At 41.7% G+C, this 23,951-nt stretch overlaps 1 protein-coding gene across 8 annotated transcripts in view; it reads left to right on the top strand.

The window, feature by feature from the left end:
- The window catches only part of Cacnb2 (calcium voltage-gated channel auxiliary subunit beta 2), a 356,801-nt gene that overhangs the window by 122,322 nt on the left and 210,528 nt on the right, over positions 1 to 23,951 (top strand). The window contains exon 1 of one of the 8 annotated variants that reach the window (XM_028870504.2): positions 3,754 to 5,467. The exons of the other annotated variants lie outside the window; for them this stretch is intronic. Coding sequence (XP_028726337.1) covers positions 5,420 to 5,467 — 48 coding nt within the window. The 5' untranslated portion in view covers positions 3,754 to 5,419. Of the gene's footprint in view, positions 1 to 3,753; positions 5,468 to 23,951 lie in introns of those variants that run through there. 8 annotated transcript variants of the gene reach the window in all.

Genomic DNA, 23,951 nt, shown 5'->3' on the forward strand with positions numbered 1-23,951 from the left:
CTCATGATGAGATACCTTCTGGTCTACTCTAGAAAGTATCTCAAGATTGTGGAGACTTTGGCAATTTCAAAATTAAACTTGTTTTTAACTGGTGTATAAAATTATAAAAATTGGTGCTGGCAAGACTCAGCAGCTCAAGATGTCTACCACCATGCCTGATGACCTAATTTCTGTCCCCAGGACCCACATAGCGGAAGGTCAGATGTGACTCCTTTTGCACATAATTTATATACATATATGTGCACAAAAATAAATAAGTGCAACAATACACAGACATGTATACATGTTATATATTTTGATACATGTGCATCTTATATAGTATTTGAATTAGGTCAAACTTACCTCCTTGAACATTTCTCATTTGTTTCTGGTGAAAACATTCAAAATACTAAATTTTTGAAATATGCCATAATAGATATCTGTAGTCACCCTGCTGTGCAATGGCATACTAGAATTTCTGTGTGTGCATATGTGTTGTCAGGGCATACCTGAACAGATGTGTATACAGATGTGCTCACCAATGTATGAACGTATGTGCTTACCTCTACACACACATGTGGAGGCCAGAAGTCAACATTAGGCCAGAGGTCAACATCTTTATCTTTTCTACAGTATTTTTTGAAATGGAGTTTCTCACTGAACCTAGGGTTCATGAGTTTGGCCAGGTCCTAGGAGTGGGCATCATCACCATGGCAAAACATGATGCAAGGGCCAAGAATCCGAACTCGGCGTGCATGCCATTTTCCTAGTCCTCTGTGCCAGGACTTCCTGCTCCTCTGGGTAGCTGATAGCACAGTGCTCAATCTCTTCTTTCCGCTCCCTCTTCTGTCTGTCTCAGCTGCTGTGAGAGCATCCTTTTGCAGCTGGCTTTATTTCTCCAGTGTCTCGGTTGTGGCATGTTTTCTCCCTCCTCAATAGGAGAAGCACACAATGTGAATAGTAAAGAAACAATCCCCATATTTCATAAGCCATACCCAGGGATGAACATTCTAGATTTTAAAATGTCATTGACTTCATATCTATGTATCTGTGGTTATTTGTAATTATTTCTGTCATCCTTTCTTTGTTATCACTTTACAGTATTTTAATTTAAACATACCATAGATTATTTTTAAAAAAAATACCTCATTGAGCCACTCAGTAGGTTTGCAGTGAACTCCATAAATCATCAGCTATTTGATTAACTTCATTTGATTTAATTACTAAGTAGCTGGACATTAATTGCCAGTACATATGCTCAGCAGCTCCAGATTCTTTACTGGTTTTGGAGACTAGTCTGGTATTTTTAGACCACATTATCTAGAGAAGTTTGTTTTTCCTACTTGTTAATAAAACTAAGCAGTTATCTTCACATTGAAAGGCTTCGGTAGTTCTCCTGTCCTGCTGGATGAAGCTTGAACTCTGCTGTGGGGTTTGGGATGCTCTAGTCCGGCCCGGACTGCACTCCTGACCCTAGCTTTCTCTTCCCTTCATTTTTCTGCCCCATTCATTCCTGCTCCCCCACATGCTCCCTTGGATACTGTGAATTAATTATTGACCCCAAAAGTAATAATACCCAGAGGTGTTTTTAAAATACAGGTTTCACGTCTTTAACTGACGTCAAAGTAACAGTAGCTTAAATAATACGGGGGCGTGTTTCTCTTCATACTGCACTGCCATGACAAGCCAGAGCCGAATGATAGGGCAGCTCCCAGTGAAAGACTGGAAACCTGTTGCTGTGTTTCCCTGGACATACAGTGGCCTCTTCTGTGTTCCTTCAGCAGTACATCTACCTTAGGCCAGCAGGAAAGCGGAAAGGGCAGGAGGAAGACAAGGTCCAGTCCCTCTAAGAACATCTAGGACAGTGGTACATGCCATTTTTGCTTCTTTCTCTTTGGCCAGAAGCTAGTCACATGGCCCTCCAGTTGCTAGGGGAGCTGGAGTATTTGTCTTAGTACAAGCTCTCTGTCTGTTTTGGTTACTGTGGATGAATTGGTAAGTGAATAATGTAGGTGCAAATGTGAGTACATGTCTCCTTTTCTACATGTCATTTGCTGTAATCGATGCTAGGAATGTACACATAAATAAGGACTGGATTTGTGGGAGAACTAAGTTTAGTTTGAAGACATTGGACCAGGTGTGGTGATGTACACCTGTAACCCCAGCACTTAGAAGGCAGAGGCAGGAGGATTTGGAGTTCATGGTCATCCTTCTCTACATAGCACATAATAAATCTGAGGACATCCTGAGTGATGTGAGACCTTGCTTCAAAAAAGCCCAGGGGCTGGAAAGATGTCTCAGTAGTTAAGAGCACTTGCTGGTCCTCCGGATCACAGAGTTGGGTTCCTAGCACCTGAGTCATGTGGCTCACAACTGCCTGGACTTCCAGTTCCACGGAGTCCTGATGCCTGCTTCCGGCCTCTGCAGGCACCTATACATATGTGGTATACACACACACACACACACACACACACACACACACACACACACCAAGAAGTAAAAACACAAATCCCTGAACACACTTTGGGTGTATCCTTGCTGCCTTCATGTATCATGGACATGTCATCTACACACATTTTTGCTTGTATATTCTATATAAGCAGATGCACCATGTGTCTAGTCTGCATGCATATTTCTGTGCTGCATTTACCACCTAGTTACCGGGCATTGTTTCCCTGCTTCTTGTCCACTGAGTGCAGTCCTGCCTCCCTTGTAAAAGGAGCCCACACATCTCTGACTTCACAGAGTCTTGTGTGTTCCTTTGAGGGATAGTTAGGAGCTGTTTGCCTGTGTCCCCAGTCCCCTCATCACTGTGTTCTCTTCCCTACATTGTGTCGTAAGATCCTGGAGTCCGGTTTAGGTGTGGTGGCACTTGCCTTATGTCAACTCATAAAGGAAGATGGTGACGTGGACTCCTCGTTAAAAAGAAAGAAAAAAGCCTCACGAATGCAATGTACTTTATTATTACCTACCTACCCCTAGCATGTTAGCCCGGCGGCAGTAGGATAGAAGGCCCCCAGCCAATGTTTGCAGAGCCCACTGGGAGTGCTCAGCACTCTTTCCTGGGTTCTTGAATGGCAGTGTGGGTGGAATCTCTAATGAACTGGGGAACCTCTCACATACTGTATTTAAAAATATCATACTTAATAAAAAGTTAAGTGAGTTCTGGATCAAAGTCAGAATCCACCAAGAGAGCACTCTTCCTCCAATGTTTTTATCTTATTCTAACTTTGACTTCATTTTTATTCTTTGTTTTTATGAAATGTGCCATAAAGAGGCTTAAAAAAAAAAACCTGATCCTCTCCACCTCCCTACCCATCTAACTTCATGCTGTTCTCTCTCTCTCTCTCTCTCTCTCTCTCTCTCTCTCTCTCTCTCTCTCTCTCTCTCTCTCCTTGGAAAATGTTCAAAATATATTGTATGAAAACATGTTAATGAAAACTTTGACTTTGTATTATATTACTATGTTTCTTAATAAAGTTTCTTCAAAAAATCAAACTGAAATCCTGTGTACTAGTAACATATATTGCATAGTCCAAAAAATGCTGATCTTCTTCATTTCCAAATTAATTCAGAAATGTCTCTGACTCAATCAAAGCCTAGTTGCTCTTTATCAGTGTTTCCTAACCTGTGGGTTGTGACTCCTTTGGAGGTAGAATGACCCTTTCACAGGGGTTGCATATCAGATATCCTGCATGTCAGACATTTACATTGCAATTCATGACAGTTGCAAAATTACAGTTATGAAGTAGCAGTGAACGTAATTTTATGGTCGGGGGTCGCCACAACGTGAGGAACTCTATTAAAAGGTCACAGCATTAGGAAGATTGAGAACCCCGGCTCTAGATAGTCATATTTTTCACCTTAGGTCCTTCAAGAACTTGGACTATTATTAGTATGTGGTAAGGCCATAGAATTTGGGGGACTGTATTAAGTCCAAGCTATTAGCTATACTATTGCCATGTTACCAAACACTGACCATTTGGGGCCTCAGTTCCTCACTCAATCATATAAGAGGTCAGAATTAAGACAGAGACATCTTCCAGTTCTCAGTTGTCGATGAATAACAATATAGGATTGCTACCCAGGCTCTAAAGAAGACATGGGCAAAAGGTTGTAAATTAGTCAGCTCTCATTTTCTACGGGCCTAAAGATCATGCTGATGGCTGTTGATCTTAGACTACGGTGTGAAATTAATTAATGTACCTTCTTAAGTGATATAGAGTGACTTGGGTGTGGGGGCAAACTTGGATCAATATGTGTGGCACACTAAAAGGTTATATGAATCATTGCTTATTAGAATGGTTGATATCATCCAAATTAATAGCTGAGTCCCCAATGCCTTAATGATTCATCTTTCGTGGTGCGGCATGTACAAGGCCTTAGACAAAGAATGTATCAGCTCCCAGTATGAAAACGGTGTCCTTGGGGAATGGCATAAATAATAGTCTACGTGGAGTATTGACTTGTAAGCTCTCTGGCTTATGGAACATTTGGTTTATTGTGTCTAAATCATAGATGATATATTACTTAACCAATTAATTAGGTCTGACTCTGATCACATTTGCCCGCCAGAGCTGTGTTTATTTAATATGCTTCCATGTAGAAAATGAGTCTTTGGCAACAAGCAGAAGAAAACTGTATAGCCGCAGTGGTTGAGTGAGTCAGGTCCTAAGGCTACTCCAGCAATCTTCCTTACAATTCCTTTGAAATACATGCTGCAGGACAAAGCATCTCACAGTGTAAGAGTGGCTCCGTAGTCCTAAGAATCCACAGTGAATTAAAGTCTAGACTCACTCATTTGTCAGTGGAAGGGGGAGGAGGGAGAAAGAGCAAATCAGATATGCCCAAAATGTGACAGAGGTACCAGGGAATCAAGGATGCTGTTGCCAGTCTGTGCATAGTGAAGAGGGCGATATCACAGCCAAGCAGCAGCAGGAGCAGCGTTGTTCTCAGAAACAGTCACATAAACAGCAGCCCGGGTAGGCCTCCTCCCTTCCGAAGCAGCATACTGCAGCCTGGTGAAATGCAAGGCTCTGAGGTTTGACAATCTCCGGAGGTGAGCATGGCTACCGTAAAAGCCTTGCTCAGAAACCCTGATGATCTGGACAGGCAAAACTCCACATTAGCAATAGTTCCTTTGGGAAGCGAAATGCTACCTTTTCTAGAGTTTTGCCAGTAGGCAGCCCCCTTAAAGAAGATCTCAAATTACCTGTAGGAAAATTTTAAAAGGCAGACAGAGAGAACAAAGTTTTGGCATGCCTGCAGAAACAGCAGTGTCTGTAAGAGCTACCTAGAGACGAGGAGCTAAGGGTTCATTTGCCCATGACTCTTACCTGGGAGTGGAAGGTGGGAAGAAATGGACAGTGGCCGTGACGAGAAGACGAGGCACAGTGCAGCTTGGTGAAGCCACGCTCCGACTGCGTCCTGCCCCCTCTTCATGCAGTGCTGCGGGCTGGTACATCGCCGGCGAGTACGGGTGTCCTATGTAAGTGTCTATTGCTGTGCAGTTGTGCCGAGGAGCTGAAAATGTAGCTTGTGTCTGTCTGGTCTGTGTTGCTCCTTTTGGATGCTTTAATCCCCGTGCTGAACCAAACAGAAAATCAATCATTTGTGCCATGAGTTGTCAAGGCACCTGAGGTCTGTGAGATTCTGAGGTCTCTCCAGAGATGTTTTTGTGTGTTTATCTTTTGGCCCAGGTTACTTTCAAAAGGTTGGAAATGACTTGTGGAGGGATCGGTTTGGTGTGTATATGTGTGTGTGTGTGGGGGGGGTATCTATTGTCTCAAATATCTGTATCAGTTCAAACCAGTTGATAGACTCTTTTGCTTGGAGTTTTCATATTTGAATCATGGCATGGGAAAGGAGATTATTTTCTAGATATGAAATAGTATGGAGCTTGACAAATTACGGACAGCTATGGTGGCTAATGTTCAATCCTATTTTGAAGAGCTTCAGAAAAAGAGTGGATGATAATCGCCTGACAGATACAGCTGTTGCAATATCGCCGGCGTCTCCAACGGCTTTATCATTCTGACTGTTTCTGTGAAACAGCCCTTATTTCGTGGACCTGCTGGGTGTTTGCAAAATGGCTGTCTGAGTATTAAATTCTAAAAGGCAGACTCTCACGGATTCTGAAGTACCACTGTTTGAGAGGGTTGGATGTTAATTGAAATACACTGCACTGCTACACACTAGCGGCAGGCTCCGGGGAAGTGCCAGCTTTATTTTCATACTCCTTCTGCGTGCCGCCTCTTTATTTTCAGGGAGCGATGTGAAAGGGAGCAGGCGATTTATGCAGGCTGGCCAGACCGCAGTGCTGAATGGCTTAACGCTGACTTGAGATTCCTGGATGCAAAACAAATAGAAAATTGACAATGGGCACTGATCAATCCTTACCGGTATCGCTAAGGAAACCTGTGACCTTGGGAGTTTGGCAAGCAGAAGAGATTCACCTGAGATCTCAGGACAAACAAGGTCAAAATCAGCTGTGTTCCAAAACGTAAAGTTGAAGATCAAGGGTGTGAGAGGGGGGCGACGGGGTCACTACATTCCTATCAGATTTGGAAGATTTCCCCCTTTGTTAAATAAATAATTAAGGCCTTTAAAAGCACCCTCAATTGAAAAGATTTTAGAATTGCTGTGTGCTCCGGTGCTGTTTGTGTTTTGAATGCAACAGCTGACACGTCAGGAGTAAATGTAGTTGTGAGGTAGCCAGCCAAGATTTTATAAAGACGACATCTGCAGAGATGGATGCATTTTTCCAACAGAAAAAAATAGTTCACTTTTAATATGATTTGGGAACAAGTGCTATAAACTTTTTCACGTGCAAAACTGCCTAAAAATGAAAATTTTAAAATAACTTGACGTTGAACACCTCTATTTTCACGAATCACTGAAGACTCTAGCTTCTGTGGCTTTATGTGTTTCTGTTTATTTTTGTGTTGTGACTTAGAAGAAATCTATTGCTGTATTTGCCTGCTGCATAGGGCGTTTCTGAACAAGGCTACTGTAATTTATATTCTGCTTGGTTTTGCCCCTTTTCTGTGTTACACATGGAAATACATGGAAACAACAGACACTACAATCTGGTTTTGTATTTTTGGAGTGATGACTAAAAAGTATTAGCACTTGTTTCTTTATAATTATCAAACTTTTTACCTTGTAGTTTGGATAAGGAGCCACAATAATAAATAGCATGTGCACGTTCTAAAGACGTTGTAAATTCGTATACTTTGATCTGGTGTATGTTTTTTTTTTTTTTAGAATATTTTATCTTGGGGCTCTAACCTGTTACCCACATGCAGCTACTTTGGCTATTTAACTGAGCACTGTTTAAGCTCTGGCTTTCAGTTTTCTTTACAGATGGCCAACTCGGAGCCATCGGTTGATTGATGCCTCCAACTCTGAAGCATACACTGTTTCCTTAGAGGGAAAATGCAAGCAATGTATATAGTTGTGAGTGAGACCTAAGTTTGTCTGCAAAGTTGATGGATCTGGAGCTGCTCATTAAATTACTGGGTTACAGCATTTCAGAAGGCAGCCCGAAACCCAGTATCTATCCTGATGGATGGGGTATTCTATTGTCATTTCTCAAATATGTTTTCAATTTTGGGAAATGACAACTTTGATCATACCAGGACTGAATTCAAACGTTTGTATATACATATAAGTCAGATATCTATTATATATATTGTATGTGTAACATGGTCACTTAAACATGTAAATAAGATAACATACATGCTCAGTCACCCATTGCATGACTGCCTTTCAGTCAATGACGGATTGCACATATCACAGAAGTCTAGGCAGATTAGGATGCCTGGTGATTTACACATCTTAGTTTGTGTGAGTGCACCCTATGATGTGTGTGCAGCTACAGGATTGCCTGGTGATGTATCCTCAGGCAGGTTATCCACTGCTAAGTGGTGTGTGTGTGTGTGTGTGTGTGTGTGTGTGTGTGTGTGTGTGTGTGTTCAATCTTCTGGGAGTTTTTCTTCCTTTCTTTTTTAACCATTTTCTTTTTGGGATGACAGCTTTGTTAAGGATTCCTCCTACTCTAACATTGTCTTTTAGAGAGAATGGTGAACATTATGTGGGCAGCCAAGAAAGTTCCATGCACGTGCCATCTTCCCTCATTTCTAGCTCTTTACCCTTCAGAGCTGCTTTCATTTAGCTTGCTTTCCTCTCCTGTTTGACACTGGTTTGATATCCAAAACCTGCTCTGTGAGCAAGTGAGCCCTGAATGTGGGCTGGAAAGCCTGGTTTTTCTCTCTAAGGCTCAATGCATAGACTTTCATTTTGACATGATTGTTTATTTTTGAGATCTAGTCTTCATTATTTTGTTTATACCTAACAGTATTTTTCTTTAAGAATCTGACTTTATACCTAACAGGAGATTCCTATATTTACCTAAACTGCTTTACTGTTTTATAAAATGATATAAAAAACCTGTCAACTGAATAATTATTATTAATTTAAACATGGAGAGCTCTAATGTGACTTGGAAAACATTGACATTTGCATCCTTTAGGAGAAGGGATTGATTCCTATTCTGCTAAGCGTTTAGTTGAGATTCAGGTGGCCTTCCATGCTTATAGGTTCCACATTTGTGGATTTCACGGCAGGATCAAAAGTCTTTGAGAGAAGTTCTATCTGTATTGAGCCTGAACAGGCCTTTTGTTGTTCCTCAACAGTACAGTATAACAGCTATCGACATTAGTGTTGTACTACATGTTAGATTATCTAGATGTGGCTTAAAGTATGCGAGAAAATGGACACAGGTTACATGCAAATCTCATCCCATTTTATATAGGTGACAAACTTCCATCAATATTGATATCCACAGGGGATGTGGGTACTAAGGTTGTACAGATGTACAGATTGAATGTCCCTTGTCTGAAATGCTTAGGAGTAGAAATGTTTGAGATTCTTTAAGTCCTTAAGTTTTTTAGTTTTGGGAATATTTTCATAGATTTTTTCCCCCTGACTGAGCATCCCTAATTTGAAATTCTGAAATGCTTCAAAATCCAGACTCAAAATATGGGGATGAGTAACCTGAAAATCAAACACATAGGAGAGATGGTGCTAAAATTTCAAGGGCTGAGTTTGAGGAATGTGGCTAGCACTCAAGTCAAGAAAACCTGCCTTGGGACTGGAGAGATGCCTCAGCAGTTAAGAATATGTGCTGCTCTTCCAGAGGAAGTTCCCAGCACCCAAGTCAGCTCACAACCACTTGTAACTCAACTCTGGGAATCTTATGCTCTACTGGCCTCTTCACACATCTGCACTCACAGGTGCACATTGCCACATACAAAAAATTGGTTTTGTTGTTGCTGTTGTTTTATTTTAAAGAAACCAGTCATTGCTGACACCTCTGCTATCCCTTCTGTTCACCACTGCCTACTTCGCTTAGTGGAATCATTTACCTGACTTCCAGCATCATGATTTCCTTTTTCCTGTATCTGAGTCTTCTACAAATGAACTCAAATAGAGTAGTTTCTCGTCTCATTTACCTGTGCCCCTTGTCCTTCATTCATAAGACAGCTCTTTGTGGTTATAGTTCTATTCTTCCTCTTGTGGCTATATAGTAAGTATTCCATGGTGGACTAAACCATGATTTAGTCAGTCATTCCACTGTTGATGGGCATCTTGATAACTTCCAGTTTGAAGATGCTGTAAACATTACGGTTTTAAACAATTGTGATATTAATGTTTAGGCATGTAGTTCTGTTGGATTTGAATCTAAGAGCGAAAGTGTCACATCAGAGGTTACAGGATTCCCATAGTCATCTTAAGTGGGCACTGGTAAGAATCCAAAGCATTCAGTCAGTTTATACTGCTCCTACCTGGCAGTGCTCTACCAGGGCCTTGCTTGCTTGGTGCACCTGAGCCAGCCTGTGAGCAGGACTGTCCCCTGACGGCTTGCCTTTGCATCTACTGACTAACAAAGTCAGACGGGTGAGCATTTGGCTCTCCTCTGTGCGGTACCTGTTGCAGTACCATGTTCCTTTCCTTTTATATCATCTGTCTTTTGAAGCAACTTTGTGGATAAAAGAAATGATAAAGTAGCAACTGGCAATCAGTATGTAACACAGCATTGGAAGATAATGTCTATAAAGAAGACTCCTCAGACTGTGGAAGTAGACTTGGCATAGGTTGGGATTTTGATGAGATCATTTATTTACTACGTCATAGCACAGAGTTTTCCTCTCTTTTGAGCCTGATAATTATCCTATATAATCAGGATCCCAGTAGAACATTAAAGATTTGAGAGTAAAAATAAAATAGTTTGTCAGCACATGCATATCAACTACTGTATAGTTGTTTTTGAAAAACCTTGCAGCACTATAAGAGGACCAAGGAGGCAAAGCTGTAAGAGAGTAGCAGAGAAGGGAGGAAGGAAAGTGGTAGGTGACTGTCCTGGACTTAGTCATTGCCTAGATTCATTGGTGATTACTAATAATCTCAAAAAGCTTGATAAAGGTGGGGGGAAATTCATCTACACATTATGAATCTCTTGATGAGACAACATTTTTTGTGAGGCTCTAATAATCTTTTAACTTTTAAAGCATTTAACTGAGATCACCATGTGTGTTACTTTTGTGCATTTAGCATGACTTAGTCATTCAGAGCTTCATCTATGATTAATACGGTTGCCTCATGCACAGTCTCTTAAGTTAACCGTTTTTGCCTGCTTTTTAAGTCATATTAAAAAATGGATAACGAAATTGTGGAATAGGCTCACCCCTGTCTTTTTCCTCAGCTGTAAAGAAAAATGAAATTTGCAGGAAATGGATGGATCTGGAAAGTATTGTGCTATGTGAGACGACCCAGGCTCAGAAGGACGGACATTGTATGTTCTCTCCCAGGCAGATCCTAACTCCGAATGTTTGTGTGTGTAAGACTAAGGTGATATTATGAGAGTGAGTCTAGACTGTGGAGCCGAAGAAGAGAGCAGGAGAGGAGAAGGAGAGTGGTTTGGGGTCAGGGGAGGATGCCTGTGACGTGAAAGCAGAAGGGGACAGTGGAGAGAGCAGTGGAGGGAAGAGGGAGGCCACAGGGGAGAAAAGACCAACAACAAAACCGATCTTGTTTGAAAAGTGCCAGAATAAAGCTTAACTCTTTGTACGCTGATAGTAATGCGTAAGAGAACCTCAAAGGTGGACACGGTGAATTACCGAGTCATAGGGGAAAAGCCGTCCCTCAAGGCAGTGAAATCACTGCATTGCTAAAGGGCTCAGCAGCTGACGGTAGCTGAGCTGAGACTCACACGGTGAAAGGAACCCTTCTCTGGGCGCTGTGTTTTGTTCATCTTGCTTGGAATGTATTCCTATGGTTAAAGAATTGGGTTATAATTAAATTTAATTAACATGAAAATATTATAGTGCTTTGGAGCATAAAAATCAATGGTAATTGAACTTGAGACGGGCTGCTGTACCAGCTGATAGAGGTTGCTGCTTAGCGGGATTGCAGGTCCTGTCCAGCTCGCCTTGTAACTTTTCACTCACGATTCATGCTTTTCTCCAAATGGTGCCAGGCGAGGGAAATTCTAAGGTGTTCTTAAGGATGGTGTTTTGACTTTTAAGGCCCGCCTTTTAAATCATGTGCCGGGCCATGGAGATGGCCCAGAAGGTAAAGACACATAGCACCAAGCTGTATGATCTCAGTTCTATCCCCAGCACCCACATGGTGGAAAAAGAGAACCAACTCCAAAACTTATCCTCTGACCTCCACACATGCACTGAGACACACATGCCCACACATGCCACACAAAATACGTAAGATTTAATTAAAAAAATTAGGTTCATATTTATATCTAAGAGAGTTCTGACTTTCCAGATTTGAGACATGAATTTTAATAGCTTTTAATTTTGTCCCTATTAAAATCCTTTATTTTACCCTTCAAATTTTAAATTTTTTAATATTACATTTATTTATTTGTGCATGGGAGAGCTACACACACCAAGACACTTGTATGAAAGTCAGAGGACAGCTTTCAGGAGTTGGTTCTCTCCTTCCACCATGTGGGTCCTGAGAATTAAACTCAGCTTGTCTGGCCTAGCAGCAGGCACCTTTACCTACTGAGTCAGGCTGACCCTTCAGTTTTTTTAAAACGAGCACAGTGTCCTACTTTTCTATTTGCTAACTCATATCCCTGTATCTTGGAAGTGAGATGGTCCTTAAGAAGGTACACGTCTACGTGGGAGCAACGGGTCTAAGCCTCAGAAATACCAAACCTGAGCATTTAAATGCTTCGCAATACAAGTACTATTGAAGGCTTTACTTTTTCAGAGCTTTGAATTTTGCTTGGATTATTAGCTTCTCTCTGCTGGCATTCTATTACTACAGCAGGAGATAAGTGAACATTCCATGACCGTTTCCGTCCGTCCGTATTAAGGGACTCGGATGGGGAAATGAAATGAAGTCGAGAGCTAGCCACTTCTGTGCAGGTGAGAGGACAAGTTTGCTGGGGAATTTTCTGGCATCTTGAACGTCCAGTTGCTTGAAGTCCTCCCGAGCAAGTCCTGGGTCACTATGCATTTCTTCACCTGAGAGAGGCAGGTCCATACGTGAATGAAAACATACTCTGACGCAGGGATCTACAGCTTGTATGCTAAAAAGGTTTGGGGAGACTTGCTCCATTACAGTGGGACTCAAGGTCCTTTTCGTGCGATGAGGACTCCTGAGGGAGTGCTGCCTGGTAGTCTCCTGTGCTTATTACGCATGCTGAGCTATGCGAGGAAATGCATATCTTCACTCCGGTGTGAACTGCTTCAATTGTTGCTTCCAGCCATCCCTGCAACACTACCTTCACCTGTGCTGAGCGTGGGCCATCACTTCGGGGAGTGTGTTCACTGCTGCAAAGGGGGGCTTTGTAAAGTGTGCAGACTGAGGCAGAACTGCCTGAGTCATACCCACCTGTTCATTCATGAAGCGATCACCATGTTCATTGTCTTCCCGCTGAGCATCTCTGAAAGTTATAAACACTAAGATGAAGTTGACCTCTGACCTCTGTCCTCAGAAAAGCCTACTTGAGTGATGGAGCCATATATGTTTATGAAACACCAGCGCGTGTTTAGTTTGACAGAATCTGACAGTTGGTGAACCTACCACATGCCGCCTGTGGTGAAGAATACCATGATGGCACTAAAGATCTTACAAAAGCTAGAGTTGACATGTAGGAATTCCAGCCACAGACAGTATTTTATATGAAAATCAAGCTTCAGGACCATGTCTATAGTCTAACAATGTTTTTTCCAAAAGTACTTAGGTTGCTATTGATATCTATATGAGAGGAATTCACAATGTCTATGCTGATGTGTGGGCAGCTCACAGAAATGGGGTCATCAAGATACAGATGAGAGCTTGCTTTTTACTTGATCAAGTATTTGATGAGTAAGTTTTATCTTATGATAAATATTTGGTATGATAAATGACTTTAGTCTTCATCTTTTTCCAGAAAACATTATAAAATATGAATTTTTAGGGTTGGGGATATGGCTCAGGAGTAGAGTGATTTTCTAGAATGCACAAGGTCCTAGTTCAATTTCCAGTACCATGCAAAATATATATATATATATATGAATATATATATATATTCATACATATATACATGTGTATAGATACATATATTTCTATAATATATATTCATTGTATAAAAATTGCATATAGCATATATTTAATACTTGTTTTTAATTAAGATATATGTACTAATGCATTAGAAAATACTTAATCTGAAGTGTACTGGGTGATAACCTTGCTTGAGAAACCAGCATGTATATTCAGAATACACTGGAGTCACAGGGTATTCTAGGCAGGTGTCCTTCTGTGCAGCAAGAGCAGATGCTCTGCTTTGCAAGCTACAATTATTTATTTGTACCCTAGTATGGTGTGCTGTCTTAGTCAGTGTTTCCCCCTCCCCAATGTCCATTTCCACCTCCACCTCATTGGCAGGTTAAAGGGCCCCTTTGAACTCATGCTTCTCTCTGATCCAGATACCCATTCATTGTCCCTGTCCTTTTCCTGAAGATCTTAACCAGGCAGAACAGAGCTTTGGGCTCTGACTTCAGTTCTTAAGCAGCTCGTTATTTCACTCCCAAAAGACCACAGCAACGTCCTGACTATTGCCCCATCTTTCTTTCCATTCTTCATCAATATGTTTCCAAAAATTCTAGGGTTACACTGGTGTCTTTCCGCCACTTAAAACCCTCAGCTGGATGCCATTCTCTGAAAATTCCAGTGCAGTCTGAGCAACATACTCCTGGACCTTTCATGATCAAGCCCCCGTGAGCTTCCTCGGCCTTCACCCTGAGCCCCTTTACAATCTCATGTCCCAGTGACATTGAACACTATGCAGAGTCTCAAGGCCCTGGGTTCTTTCACCCTCATCCCCTCAGTGGAAGATTTTACCCATGCTTGGTTAGCTCGTCCTGTTGCTTTTACTCTTAAAGGCACCTGCTCTATATATCATACTGTGCCTTTTATTTATCTGTCCCCTCTAAACTCCACACTTTCTCTGCTCCATCTTTACTGTGCATCCCTGTGGCCCAGCAAAAATACTCAGCCCTAGACACATTCTCAGTAGACTTAATGAGTAAAGATAAAACTCATGCCAGGGAGAAACTAGCAGATTCTTATTTCCCCGCTGCCACCCTCTGTTCTCATGTATCAACATAATATGAAATTTTCATTGTCTATGTGTGCAGAATTCATCAGAGATTTGTATGTATAAACACACAAGAGCTTTGGTATAGTATGCAGTTCTTGTGAATGTGGATGAAGTAGAAAATGGCTTGTTGCTGAAGTTTTAAATTGTCTAATAAGTTTATTCTATTGATCTCTTTTCACCATGTATAGTCCATTTCTTTCCAAAGTTTAGATTAAAAGAATCAGATTCCTCCCCAGTAACAAGAAGCCCTTCAAATACAGAGGAGCTCTCAGTTCTGATTGGAATGATGAAACTTACTAAAAACCACAAACTTTAAGTTACAAAGTAGGAAAATATGTTCTCTAAAAACAAACAAGCAAACAAAATTTTTGAATTATCATTAAGCATACCATTTAAAAACAAACATACTCAGACTGGAGAGATTGCTCAGTACAGAAGAATACCTGTGAGCAAGCATAAGGACCGAGTTCAAATCCCTAGCACTCACACAAAATGAGGCATGGTTACAGATGCCTGTACCCCTAACATTGAGGAAGAGGGCAGAGTGAGGAGGAGCCCAAGGGCTCCCTAGCTGCCATTCCCAAATCTACAACCTTCCAGTTCAGTGACAGAGCTTGTCTCAAGGCAGTGAAGCAGGGAGCAGTGGAAGAAGATGCTCGGAGCCCTGTTCTGCATATGCACACTTGCATGTGTACACTTGCTCACTCACAGACACACACCACACATACACCATACACAAATATGCGAATAAATAAACAAAACACACCGCTGGATTTCTTACATGAACCCTTGAAGTAAAGGTTTAATAGCTCCATGTGTTAAAAATCATCCCTGGCATCCTTATCATGAATAAAGCCAGCGGCTCCATTTTTAGGAGCTGTGCTGTTCATCACCAGCCCCCTCCCTTCCAAGTCCCGGCTCAGGCAGGTAGCTGTCTTTTGTGTAGCTTTGCAGCCTCCCGTCACAGGGTGACCTTTCTGCTGAATAGGCCTGCTTCCCAGGACTCCTGTGTTCCGTGTCTTTCTTGCTATTACATTGAGAGAGCAGCCACTTCTCTGTGAATCGCCGCCGACAGCAGCAGCTTCCTTCTGTGGTGACTGTCTTTTGTTCTTCCCTGCACTTTTGTGGTATGCAGGTGGCCCTTCCCCTCCCCAGGACCAAAGGGAGAAAGGATTTATGTAATCTCTGATTTCCAGACAACAAACCTGAATAAACTAGCGAGAGCAAAGCAGCTCCAGGCTGCTCCCAAAGCACATTCCATCACTTGACTTCTTACTTTCGTGTTTTGTTTTCTCCCTTCTCTTTCTCCCTCTCCCTGATTCCTTCCTTCTTCCCCTTCTCCTTTCTTTCTCTTCCCTTTCTGTTTAGTAATAATGTTACAGTGAGTCTGAGACTTTACCCAAATTCCCCACTGCCTCCCCTATGGTCTTTCACAATCAGTTTTTTCCCCTTGATGTCAAGAGATAAATAACACAATTGTAGTTTTCACAGAAATAGATCTCAATATTTTTCCAACAAAGGTGAGTGGGGTGCAGTCTGACTAGACGTACACACTTCTCAGTGACTGTCAAGTGTCCTCATTAAGGGGCGCGCAATCGGATAGCTGGAGAAGGGGTAGCTAAGAACAAATCCTTTGACTGGGTGGGAATATAACTCAATGGTAGAATACTTGTCTACCATGCATCAGGCCCTGCCTGGGTTCAACCCCAGCCCCACAAAAGTCTATCATCATCATTACCATCACTGCCACCACCACCATGATCACCACAGCCACCATCATAATGACCACCATCCCCACCACCATCATCATGCAACTGGAAGATATGGCATCTTCTCTTGTCTTCTCCTCCAGGTTCCATGCTTCTGTATTTATAACAACTTTCTAGATCTTTACATAGGCTAAATATCATAAGGCTTCCTGGTGGTAAATGATAGAAATAACCTTTTTTAATTTAAACATAAAATCCATTGGCAGCTTGTAACAATGTTTTTAGTGTATTCCTCATCACTAACATTGAAAATCCTTCAGATTCTTCTCAGTCAGTAAATAAGTGAACTGCAGTCCTGCAAAATGTGAGTCAGAGGGATGACTCCTTTCATGTTGTTTTAAATAATCTGCCCATGTGATGCAATGTGATGTGATGTGATATGATATGATCTATGTGTGTGTGCATACACAAGTTCATATGCACATATTCACATGTCTGTGGAGGACAGACAACAACCTCAGCTGTTATTCCTCAGGAGCTATCTGCTCTGGTCTTTCACTAGACTGAAACTCACTGAGTAGAGCAGGCTGGCTAGCTAGGAAGTGCTGGGTGTCTTGCACCCATCTGTTCCTCCCCAGCTCTGAGAAAGCAAGCACACCATGCCCAGCTTCTTTTCACATGGGCCCTGAGGATCAAACTCAGGTCCTCCTGCTTACAAGGCAAGTACTTTCCTGGCTTAGCATCTCCCCAACCCCGTGTGGTTGTAATGTACACTGTGATCTGAGGTCCATTAGCCAATGGTAAAACTGAGAAAAATCACAGGAAGTCTGAAAGTTCGTTCTAAGCATCTGGAATCCTTCCTCTGTGGTCAGTTGGCTTATGTTAGGTCAGTTTGTGTAGTTATTCAAAGTTCAGATTTCTGGAAAAGGGAGGAGAGATCAGAGTGGTCCAGCTATATTTCCTCTGGCCCAAGAGGAAGAACCTCTTGAGTGACACCATCAACAACCCTGCATATCGTGGAGGACAATGGTCTCTCAAAGGGAAATCCAAGTGTTCTTTGCTGAAAAGGGGAGGCATGATCTGTGTGATTACACACTACAGAGGTTCTTCATATAGAAATAGAATACATTGAAATCATGCTTTGAAGGCAAATGTGTGTCCTGTGTGAATTAGTTATGTTTACAGTTGCTGGGACATGTAACAACTCAAGGAAGGAAGAGTTTGACTCCCAATTTGAGGTGGAGGCCATCATGGTGGGGCATCCAAAGCAACGGGAGCAAGCCTAAAGCCACTGGTCACCTCACAGTCAGCACTTAGGAAGTAGGGGGAAAGAGGTATGTTGCTCGAGTCTTAAATGGTCTTTTAATAAAAAATAAAATAAAATAAAATAAAATAAAATAAAAAAAAACCACCTGGGCCAGCTATTGGTGTAAATGCTAAAAGATCAGAGAGACAAAGGAACAAGCCACAGCCACCTCTTACCTCTAGGACTCCTCAGCCTGAAAAGCCTTTAGTTCCTTTCTCCTCATGCCTTATATACCTTTCTCCAGCCAGCCATCACTTCCTTCTTAGTGCTGGGATGAAAGGCATGTGTGCTTCCCAAGCAAAGGCATGAGATCTCAAGTACTGGCATTAAAGGTGTGTGTCACCACTGCCTGGCTCTGTTTCTCTCCTAGACTGAATCATTCTCATGTAATCCAGGGTAGCTTTGAACTCACAGAGATCCAGATGGGTCTCTGCCTCCCGAGTGCTAGGATTAAAGGTGTGTGCCACCACTGCCTGGCTTCTATGTTTAATCTAGTGGTTTATTCTGTTCTCTGATCTTCAGGTAAATTTCATTAGGGTACACAGTGAATCACCACAGAGGTGAATGCGTGCACACAGCTCCTTCTCTTCTTCTCATAGAGTCTTGGATCCCAGCCCAGGCAATGCTTCAGCCCAGAGTGGGTAGGACCTCCCACCACAATTAATTGTCACAACAATCTCCCACAGGCGTGCCTAGATGCCTGTCTCCCAGTGATTCTAGATCTCATGGAGTTGACAGTTGAGGTTAAGCATCACACTGTGGTTAAGGCTCGGAGTGAAGAAGCTTTCACAGAGTCCATGATGACGGTGTGGATTGGTCTAGGTTCTCTGTATGTGAATGAACATTATGGAATGGATAGGTAAGATCAATGAGTTTATGAGGAAGAGTTCAGAACTGCCTCTGCAGTGGGATCTACACCTGGTAAAAACAGAGTAAAGACTCAGTAAACATTTGAATTGAATTTAGTAATTTGTGATAACAGTAGAGAGTCCATTCATATATTTTAAAGTTGTATGTTTCATATTGAATTACAATGTTGAATGTCATTAAAAATTTATAGAATTAGTCCAGAAACACTTAAAAGAGTATATTAATAAGAGCCCAAGCTCAAGCAAGTGAGGCTGACTGCAGGGACCATGGCATGAGTGGACTCAGCTGGGAAAAGTCCAGAATAGATACTGCAACTATGATAGCTTACTTCTAAGATGTCTAATTAACCTCCAACTGTACAGGGATCGTAGATGGTGAAAAATGGCTAGGATGTCTCTTGTAGGTGTCTAATGGGCTGTGCTTTTCCAAAGCTCATTGGCAGCTTTCAGTAGATCAATATTAACTTTGCCTCAAATCTATTGACTTGCACACTTTCAACCAATTTTGTTTGCACATGTGTTTGTGTGGTATATGACTGTGTAGGGTTTGTGTGTGGGTGTGCATGCATGTGTGTGGAGGCCAGAGGTCCTTGTCCAGGGTCCCCCTCTATTGTTCTCCACCCTATTCTTTTGTTTGCTTTTGTCATTACGTTCCTTGTTTCGGGAGGGGGACACGTGCCACAGTGTGTACCTGAAGGTCACTGGACAGCTCACACTAGTTGCTTCTCTCCTGCCACCTGGGGGGTCTCAGGCTGACTCAGATTGTCACTCCTGACAGCAGTCACCTTCACCAAGTGAGCTGCATCCCCAGCCTTCCCACCTTTTATTTTAATTGTAGAGAGGCTCTCACTCTGTAGCCTTTGATAACCTTGAACTCACAGAAATTGGCTTGCCTCTACTTCCTAACTGCCAGGATCAAAAATATGCACTACCATATGCAGCTCCTACCTATGTTTTTGGTACAGGGTCCCTCACTGAACCTGGGGCTCACCAATTTGACAAGACTATCTTTCAAGCTCTAGGGATCTTCTGTCTCCAACTCCCCAGAACCAGAATTATGGATGCCCAGCACCATGGCGGGTTTTATGTGGGTACTGTGGATTGAACTCAGGTCCTTGGGTGTATATGGCAAAGATTTTACCCAATGAGCCATCACCCCAATCCCTACCCAGTTACTTTGGTAAAAATAAATCACAGTCTTAGAAAAAGGAAGAAGGTAGGCAGGTGAAATAGAAAGGAATTTGAAGAACACTCTTGAATGTTTTCAGTATATTAGGCAGCACCTCTCCTACCCGTGTTATTCTGAGGGTTACTGACAAGTGATGAAATGATGATTTTTAAAATATTACATTTATTTAGTGTGGGTGTCTGTGTATGGGCATGTATGTGCCGTGCCGTGTATGGGTGTCAAGGGACAACTTGTTGGAATAGGTTGTCCTTCTTCCGTGCGGATCCTAGGGAACAAACTCCAGTGATCAGGCTTAGAGCGAGCACCTCTACTCACTGAGCTATCTTCAATAAAGATTTAATAACATAAAAACATCCACTACCAGCCTCCTTATGCCTGCAGCTCTGATCTGATAAAGCAACAATCAACATTATTATACCTACCGTATTGACTCTAAGTGTGGTTGGCCTGTGGAATTTTGTCTGGTTGGAGATAGCTAGATACAAGGTCAGAACTTCCCTGTGTCATACTGTTTCCTGCAGAGTCACATATATACGGAAGAGAAATCCATGTTTTGTTCTGCTTTTTCTCTCATACAGTACACCCCTCCACCTTAATTAAAGTCATATAGTTTTCTTTTTTCTTTGTCAGACTCTTGGTCATTCTCTGCAAAGCAATCAACCTAGTAAAATTTCCATCTTGGATTATAATCTACTCATTACCATTTGGAATCGACAGATTTTCATTTCTGCAACCCCAAAGCAGTGACATTTTGAAATGAACCTCTAGCTCAAGGGACAGAGCTTCTGATTTGTACTTCTCTGGTTTGTCTGGTGATTGGCAGTATAATCAGATCAAAGAATACACCTGTGAAAGACACTGATCTGAGCTCCATTCATCTGGCTTCTCATGAAAATGAGATGCTAAGCTGGCTTGTTTAGTTGTTTCTTGGTTGATTGGGTATTCGTGTTTGCCTGTGTTTTCAAGGCCTTGATGAGACCCTGTCTTCATGTGTCATTTCATACAGGCACCAAGTTGGCCAGCCATACACATACTCTGCAAGCTCTGCTCTGCTGCCGTCTGAGGCAAGGCCAGTGACAGAGATGTGCTCGCTTTCATCCATGTGCTGCACACACTTCTTACCTGCCAGACCTGAGGTGATTCAGGTACACAAACTGATGAGGCATCTGCTAGCTCCCAGAATTTGTTTTGCAATGTTATCCTCTGGGTGGCTGCACTTCTTCCTAAAGGAATAAAGCCAGCTTCACAGTAAGGAAAAAAGTACAATAGACCACAGACAAGATTTCTGAATGGCAGCCTGTAGTCGGTGGTTCTCAACCTGTGGATCACGACTCCTTTGGGGGTCAAACAACCCTTTCGCAGGGGTCACCTAAGTCATCTATCTATATATCAGATATTTACACTACAATTCAAAACAGTAGCAAACTTGTAGTTATGAAGTAGCAATGAAAATAATTTTATGGCTGAGGGTAACCACAATATGAGGAACTGTGTTAAGAGGTCAGATCACAGCATTAGGAAGACTATGAGAACCACTGTTCTAGATGATGATAATGTAAGAGTGAGCATGGGGGATTATTCTCAGTAAGATAGTTGGCATGCAAAGCAAACACCATGTTTGTGTTCTCCATGCAACTCATACACTACTTTAGTAAGTACTTTATTAACAGCTTTTAAGTGACTGGGTAGACCAATAAACCCCAATTCAGAGTAAAGTTTTACCACCTCTTTTATTAATAATATCAATCAGTATATTTAGTTTCCAAATAAATTAATTACAGCTGTACTGTGAAATTCTGTCCAGATTAAATGGAGGACTTGTGTTTCTTTCTTTCTTTCTTTCTTTCTTTCTTTCTTTTCTTTTCTTTTCTTTTTTTGCTTCTTGTTTGCCAGCCCTTCCAAAATTTCAATGTCAAAGTGTCAAGACTTACTTTGTGGTGATTTCAAACAAAAAAATTCAGGTCCTCTGTATCTCACGCACTATTTTCAGCTTCATATAATATAAAAGACTAGAACTGTATAAATCCTGAGGGAAAAAAGCAGATTTTGGAGAATTTCACACAAAAAAATCAACTTAGAAACAAACTGTGAAATCAATATAAGCAATATGAAGTGAGTAACTGTCAGTTTTATTGAAAATGTCAATCATGTCACCTCCTACCGCATCTGATCTCCTAGCTTTGCTGGATTCTCACAAATCTTTAAATAAGCCGCCCTCACTTGTGAGGACTTCAGGGATCTACATCCTTTTCAACCAATGGGCCAAACTCTATTAAGACCTGGCAAGAAAGAAAAAAGACCACCTGAGGAGATGAGAGAGAATGCCTGCCGCTAGCATGGATTTAAATGGTATGGGATAGCAAATCTGTACAAGGCTGAGATGAAATCAGGATGAAGAGACTCTTCCAACAAAAGCAAGGAAAGCATGAGATCTGGGGATTTGAAAGAAGTGCCTGGTTCATTTGTAACGTAATGAGGACGTTGGTGTTTATTCATTTAATCAATAGGTACTTAGCACCCGCACACACCAGACACGGTTTTCCTTTGGACTTTGAAAATGGTCATAGCTCCCCCAGGAAGAACACTGTGAGAAGCCAGACTGTAGTGACCCTGATTGTCTTGTTTTCTTCCTTCCTTCCTTCCTTCCTTCCTTCCTTCCTTCCTTCCTTCCTTCCTTCCTTCCTTCTTTTCTTTTCTTTTTTTTTTTTTTTTTCAAGACAGGGTCTCATTTTATAGCTATGGCTGTCCTGAGCTCACCCTGTAGACTAGGCTGACCTTGAGCCTCCCAGTGCTGGGATTAAAGGCACGTATGCCTGCACGAGGAGACAATCTTGTCTTTAATCCATTTGCCTTTGAGTCCTGAGTAGACCTGTTAGGCCCACTTAGCTAACCATATAGGCAAGTTGAGAACCAGTTTTCTATAGCCAGCTGTAACATGGAAGTATTTTCACATCTAATTTTGACTTAGTTGCTGGATTTAAGTGAATAATCTTGGTTTTGTGTAGAAATGGTTAGATTCGAAAATCAAAAGATTACTTTCTTTTTTGTTGTTCTTTGGGTTTTTTTTTTAAATTTTGTTTTATTTTAGCTTTTTTTTTCTTTTTAGTTTTTTGAAACATGGTCACACATGTAGCCCAAACTGGCCTCAAATTCACTAGGAATGACCTTGAGTTCATCATCTGCCTACTCATACCCCTACTCTAAGCACCAGAATTACGGGCACGTGTTACTATACCTTGCTGAATATTGCTGTTACTATATAGATTCATTTCAAGCCCAACTAAGTCACATTTGTGTGCATCATGGCCAAAGACACAAAGTCTGTGTTATGAATTGATGAAGTAAGACATAAAGAGCTGCCCTCTTCCTAAACATTGTGAGTGTGAGTATCCCTCCTTCTTCTTGCCCTTCTTGTTTGAATGCAGACTATCAGGCAGCACTGAGTCTCATGTGTTCCCAAGGTGAAGTTCAGAGTGATGAAAAAATCCCAATGACAGGACCCCTTGAAAGGAGGACAAGAACCTACACAGTAACCATGGTAATGGAAGCCTTCTAGTTTTAGATCTAAAACATGATTTATTTCCCCTTTATCAGGAAAGCCATAGCACCCAAACTGTTGAAGAAAGCCAAAAATAATCAATTAATGTTTATATTACTTTTGGGTCACTGAATTCTGAGAGTAATCTTATAAAGAAATTATAGTAGAAATTGAGGACTTTGCAAAGCTGTCTGTCACCACTTTCTTAGCAAGGATATTCTGATGGAGGTGGCTAGCCAAATTAAAGCTGCCCTAGAAATGGCCCAACAAATGGTTCTGTTCATCTTGCAAACAATTCAGAGCGAGCACCTCCCCCACCTCTCTGGCCTCTTCCACCTCCTCCCCCGGCTCCAATGGTCACTGTAAAAAAGAAGCAGATGGGCTCTGTGACCGTTATTAACAGTGGTAAGTTATTATGGCTTACTCCTTCCAAGAGACAGGATGTGGTTAGAGCCTTGCTTTAAAGGCCACTGGTTAATAACATAACCAGTATCCTTGTCTTTCATGGGTTATATTACTGCAACATGTCTTAGAAGTTCACTGGGAAGACATTTATATTAATCTATGTTATTTTAGCGACCACTTTGTACATTGTATATCCTGGCCCTACATACCAAATCAATGAATATGTTTCTTGTCCTTGAGGAATTCATGATCCAACAAGGGTCAGCATTTAGTTTGTAAGTTATT

The sequence above is a fragment of the Peromyscus leucopus genome, chromosome 5 (assembly GCF_004664715.2).
Source record: "Peromyscus leucopus breed LL Stock chromosome 5, UCI_PerLeu_2.1, whole genome shotgun sequence".
Lineage (NCBI taxonomy): Eukaryota > Metazoa > Chordata > Mammalia > Rodentia > Cricetidae > Peromyscus > Peromyscus leucopus.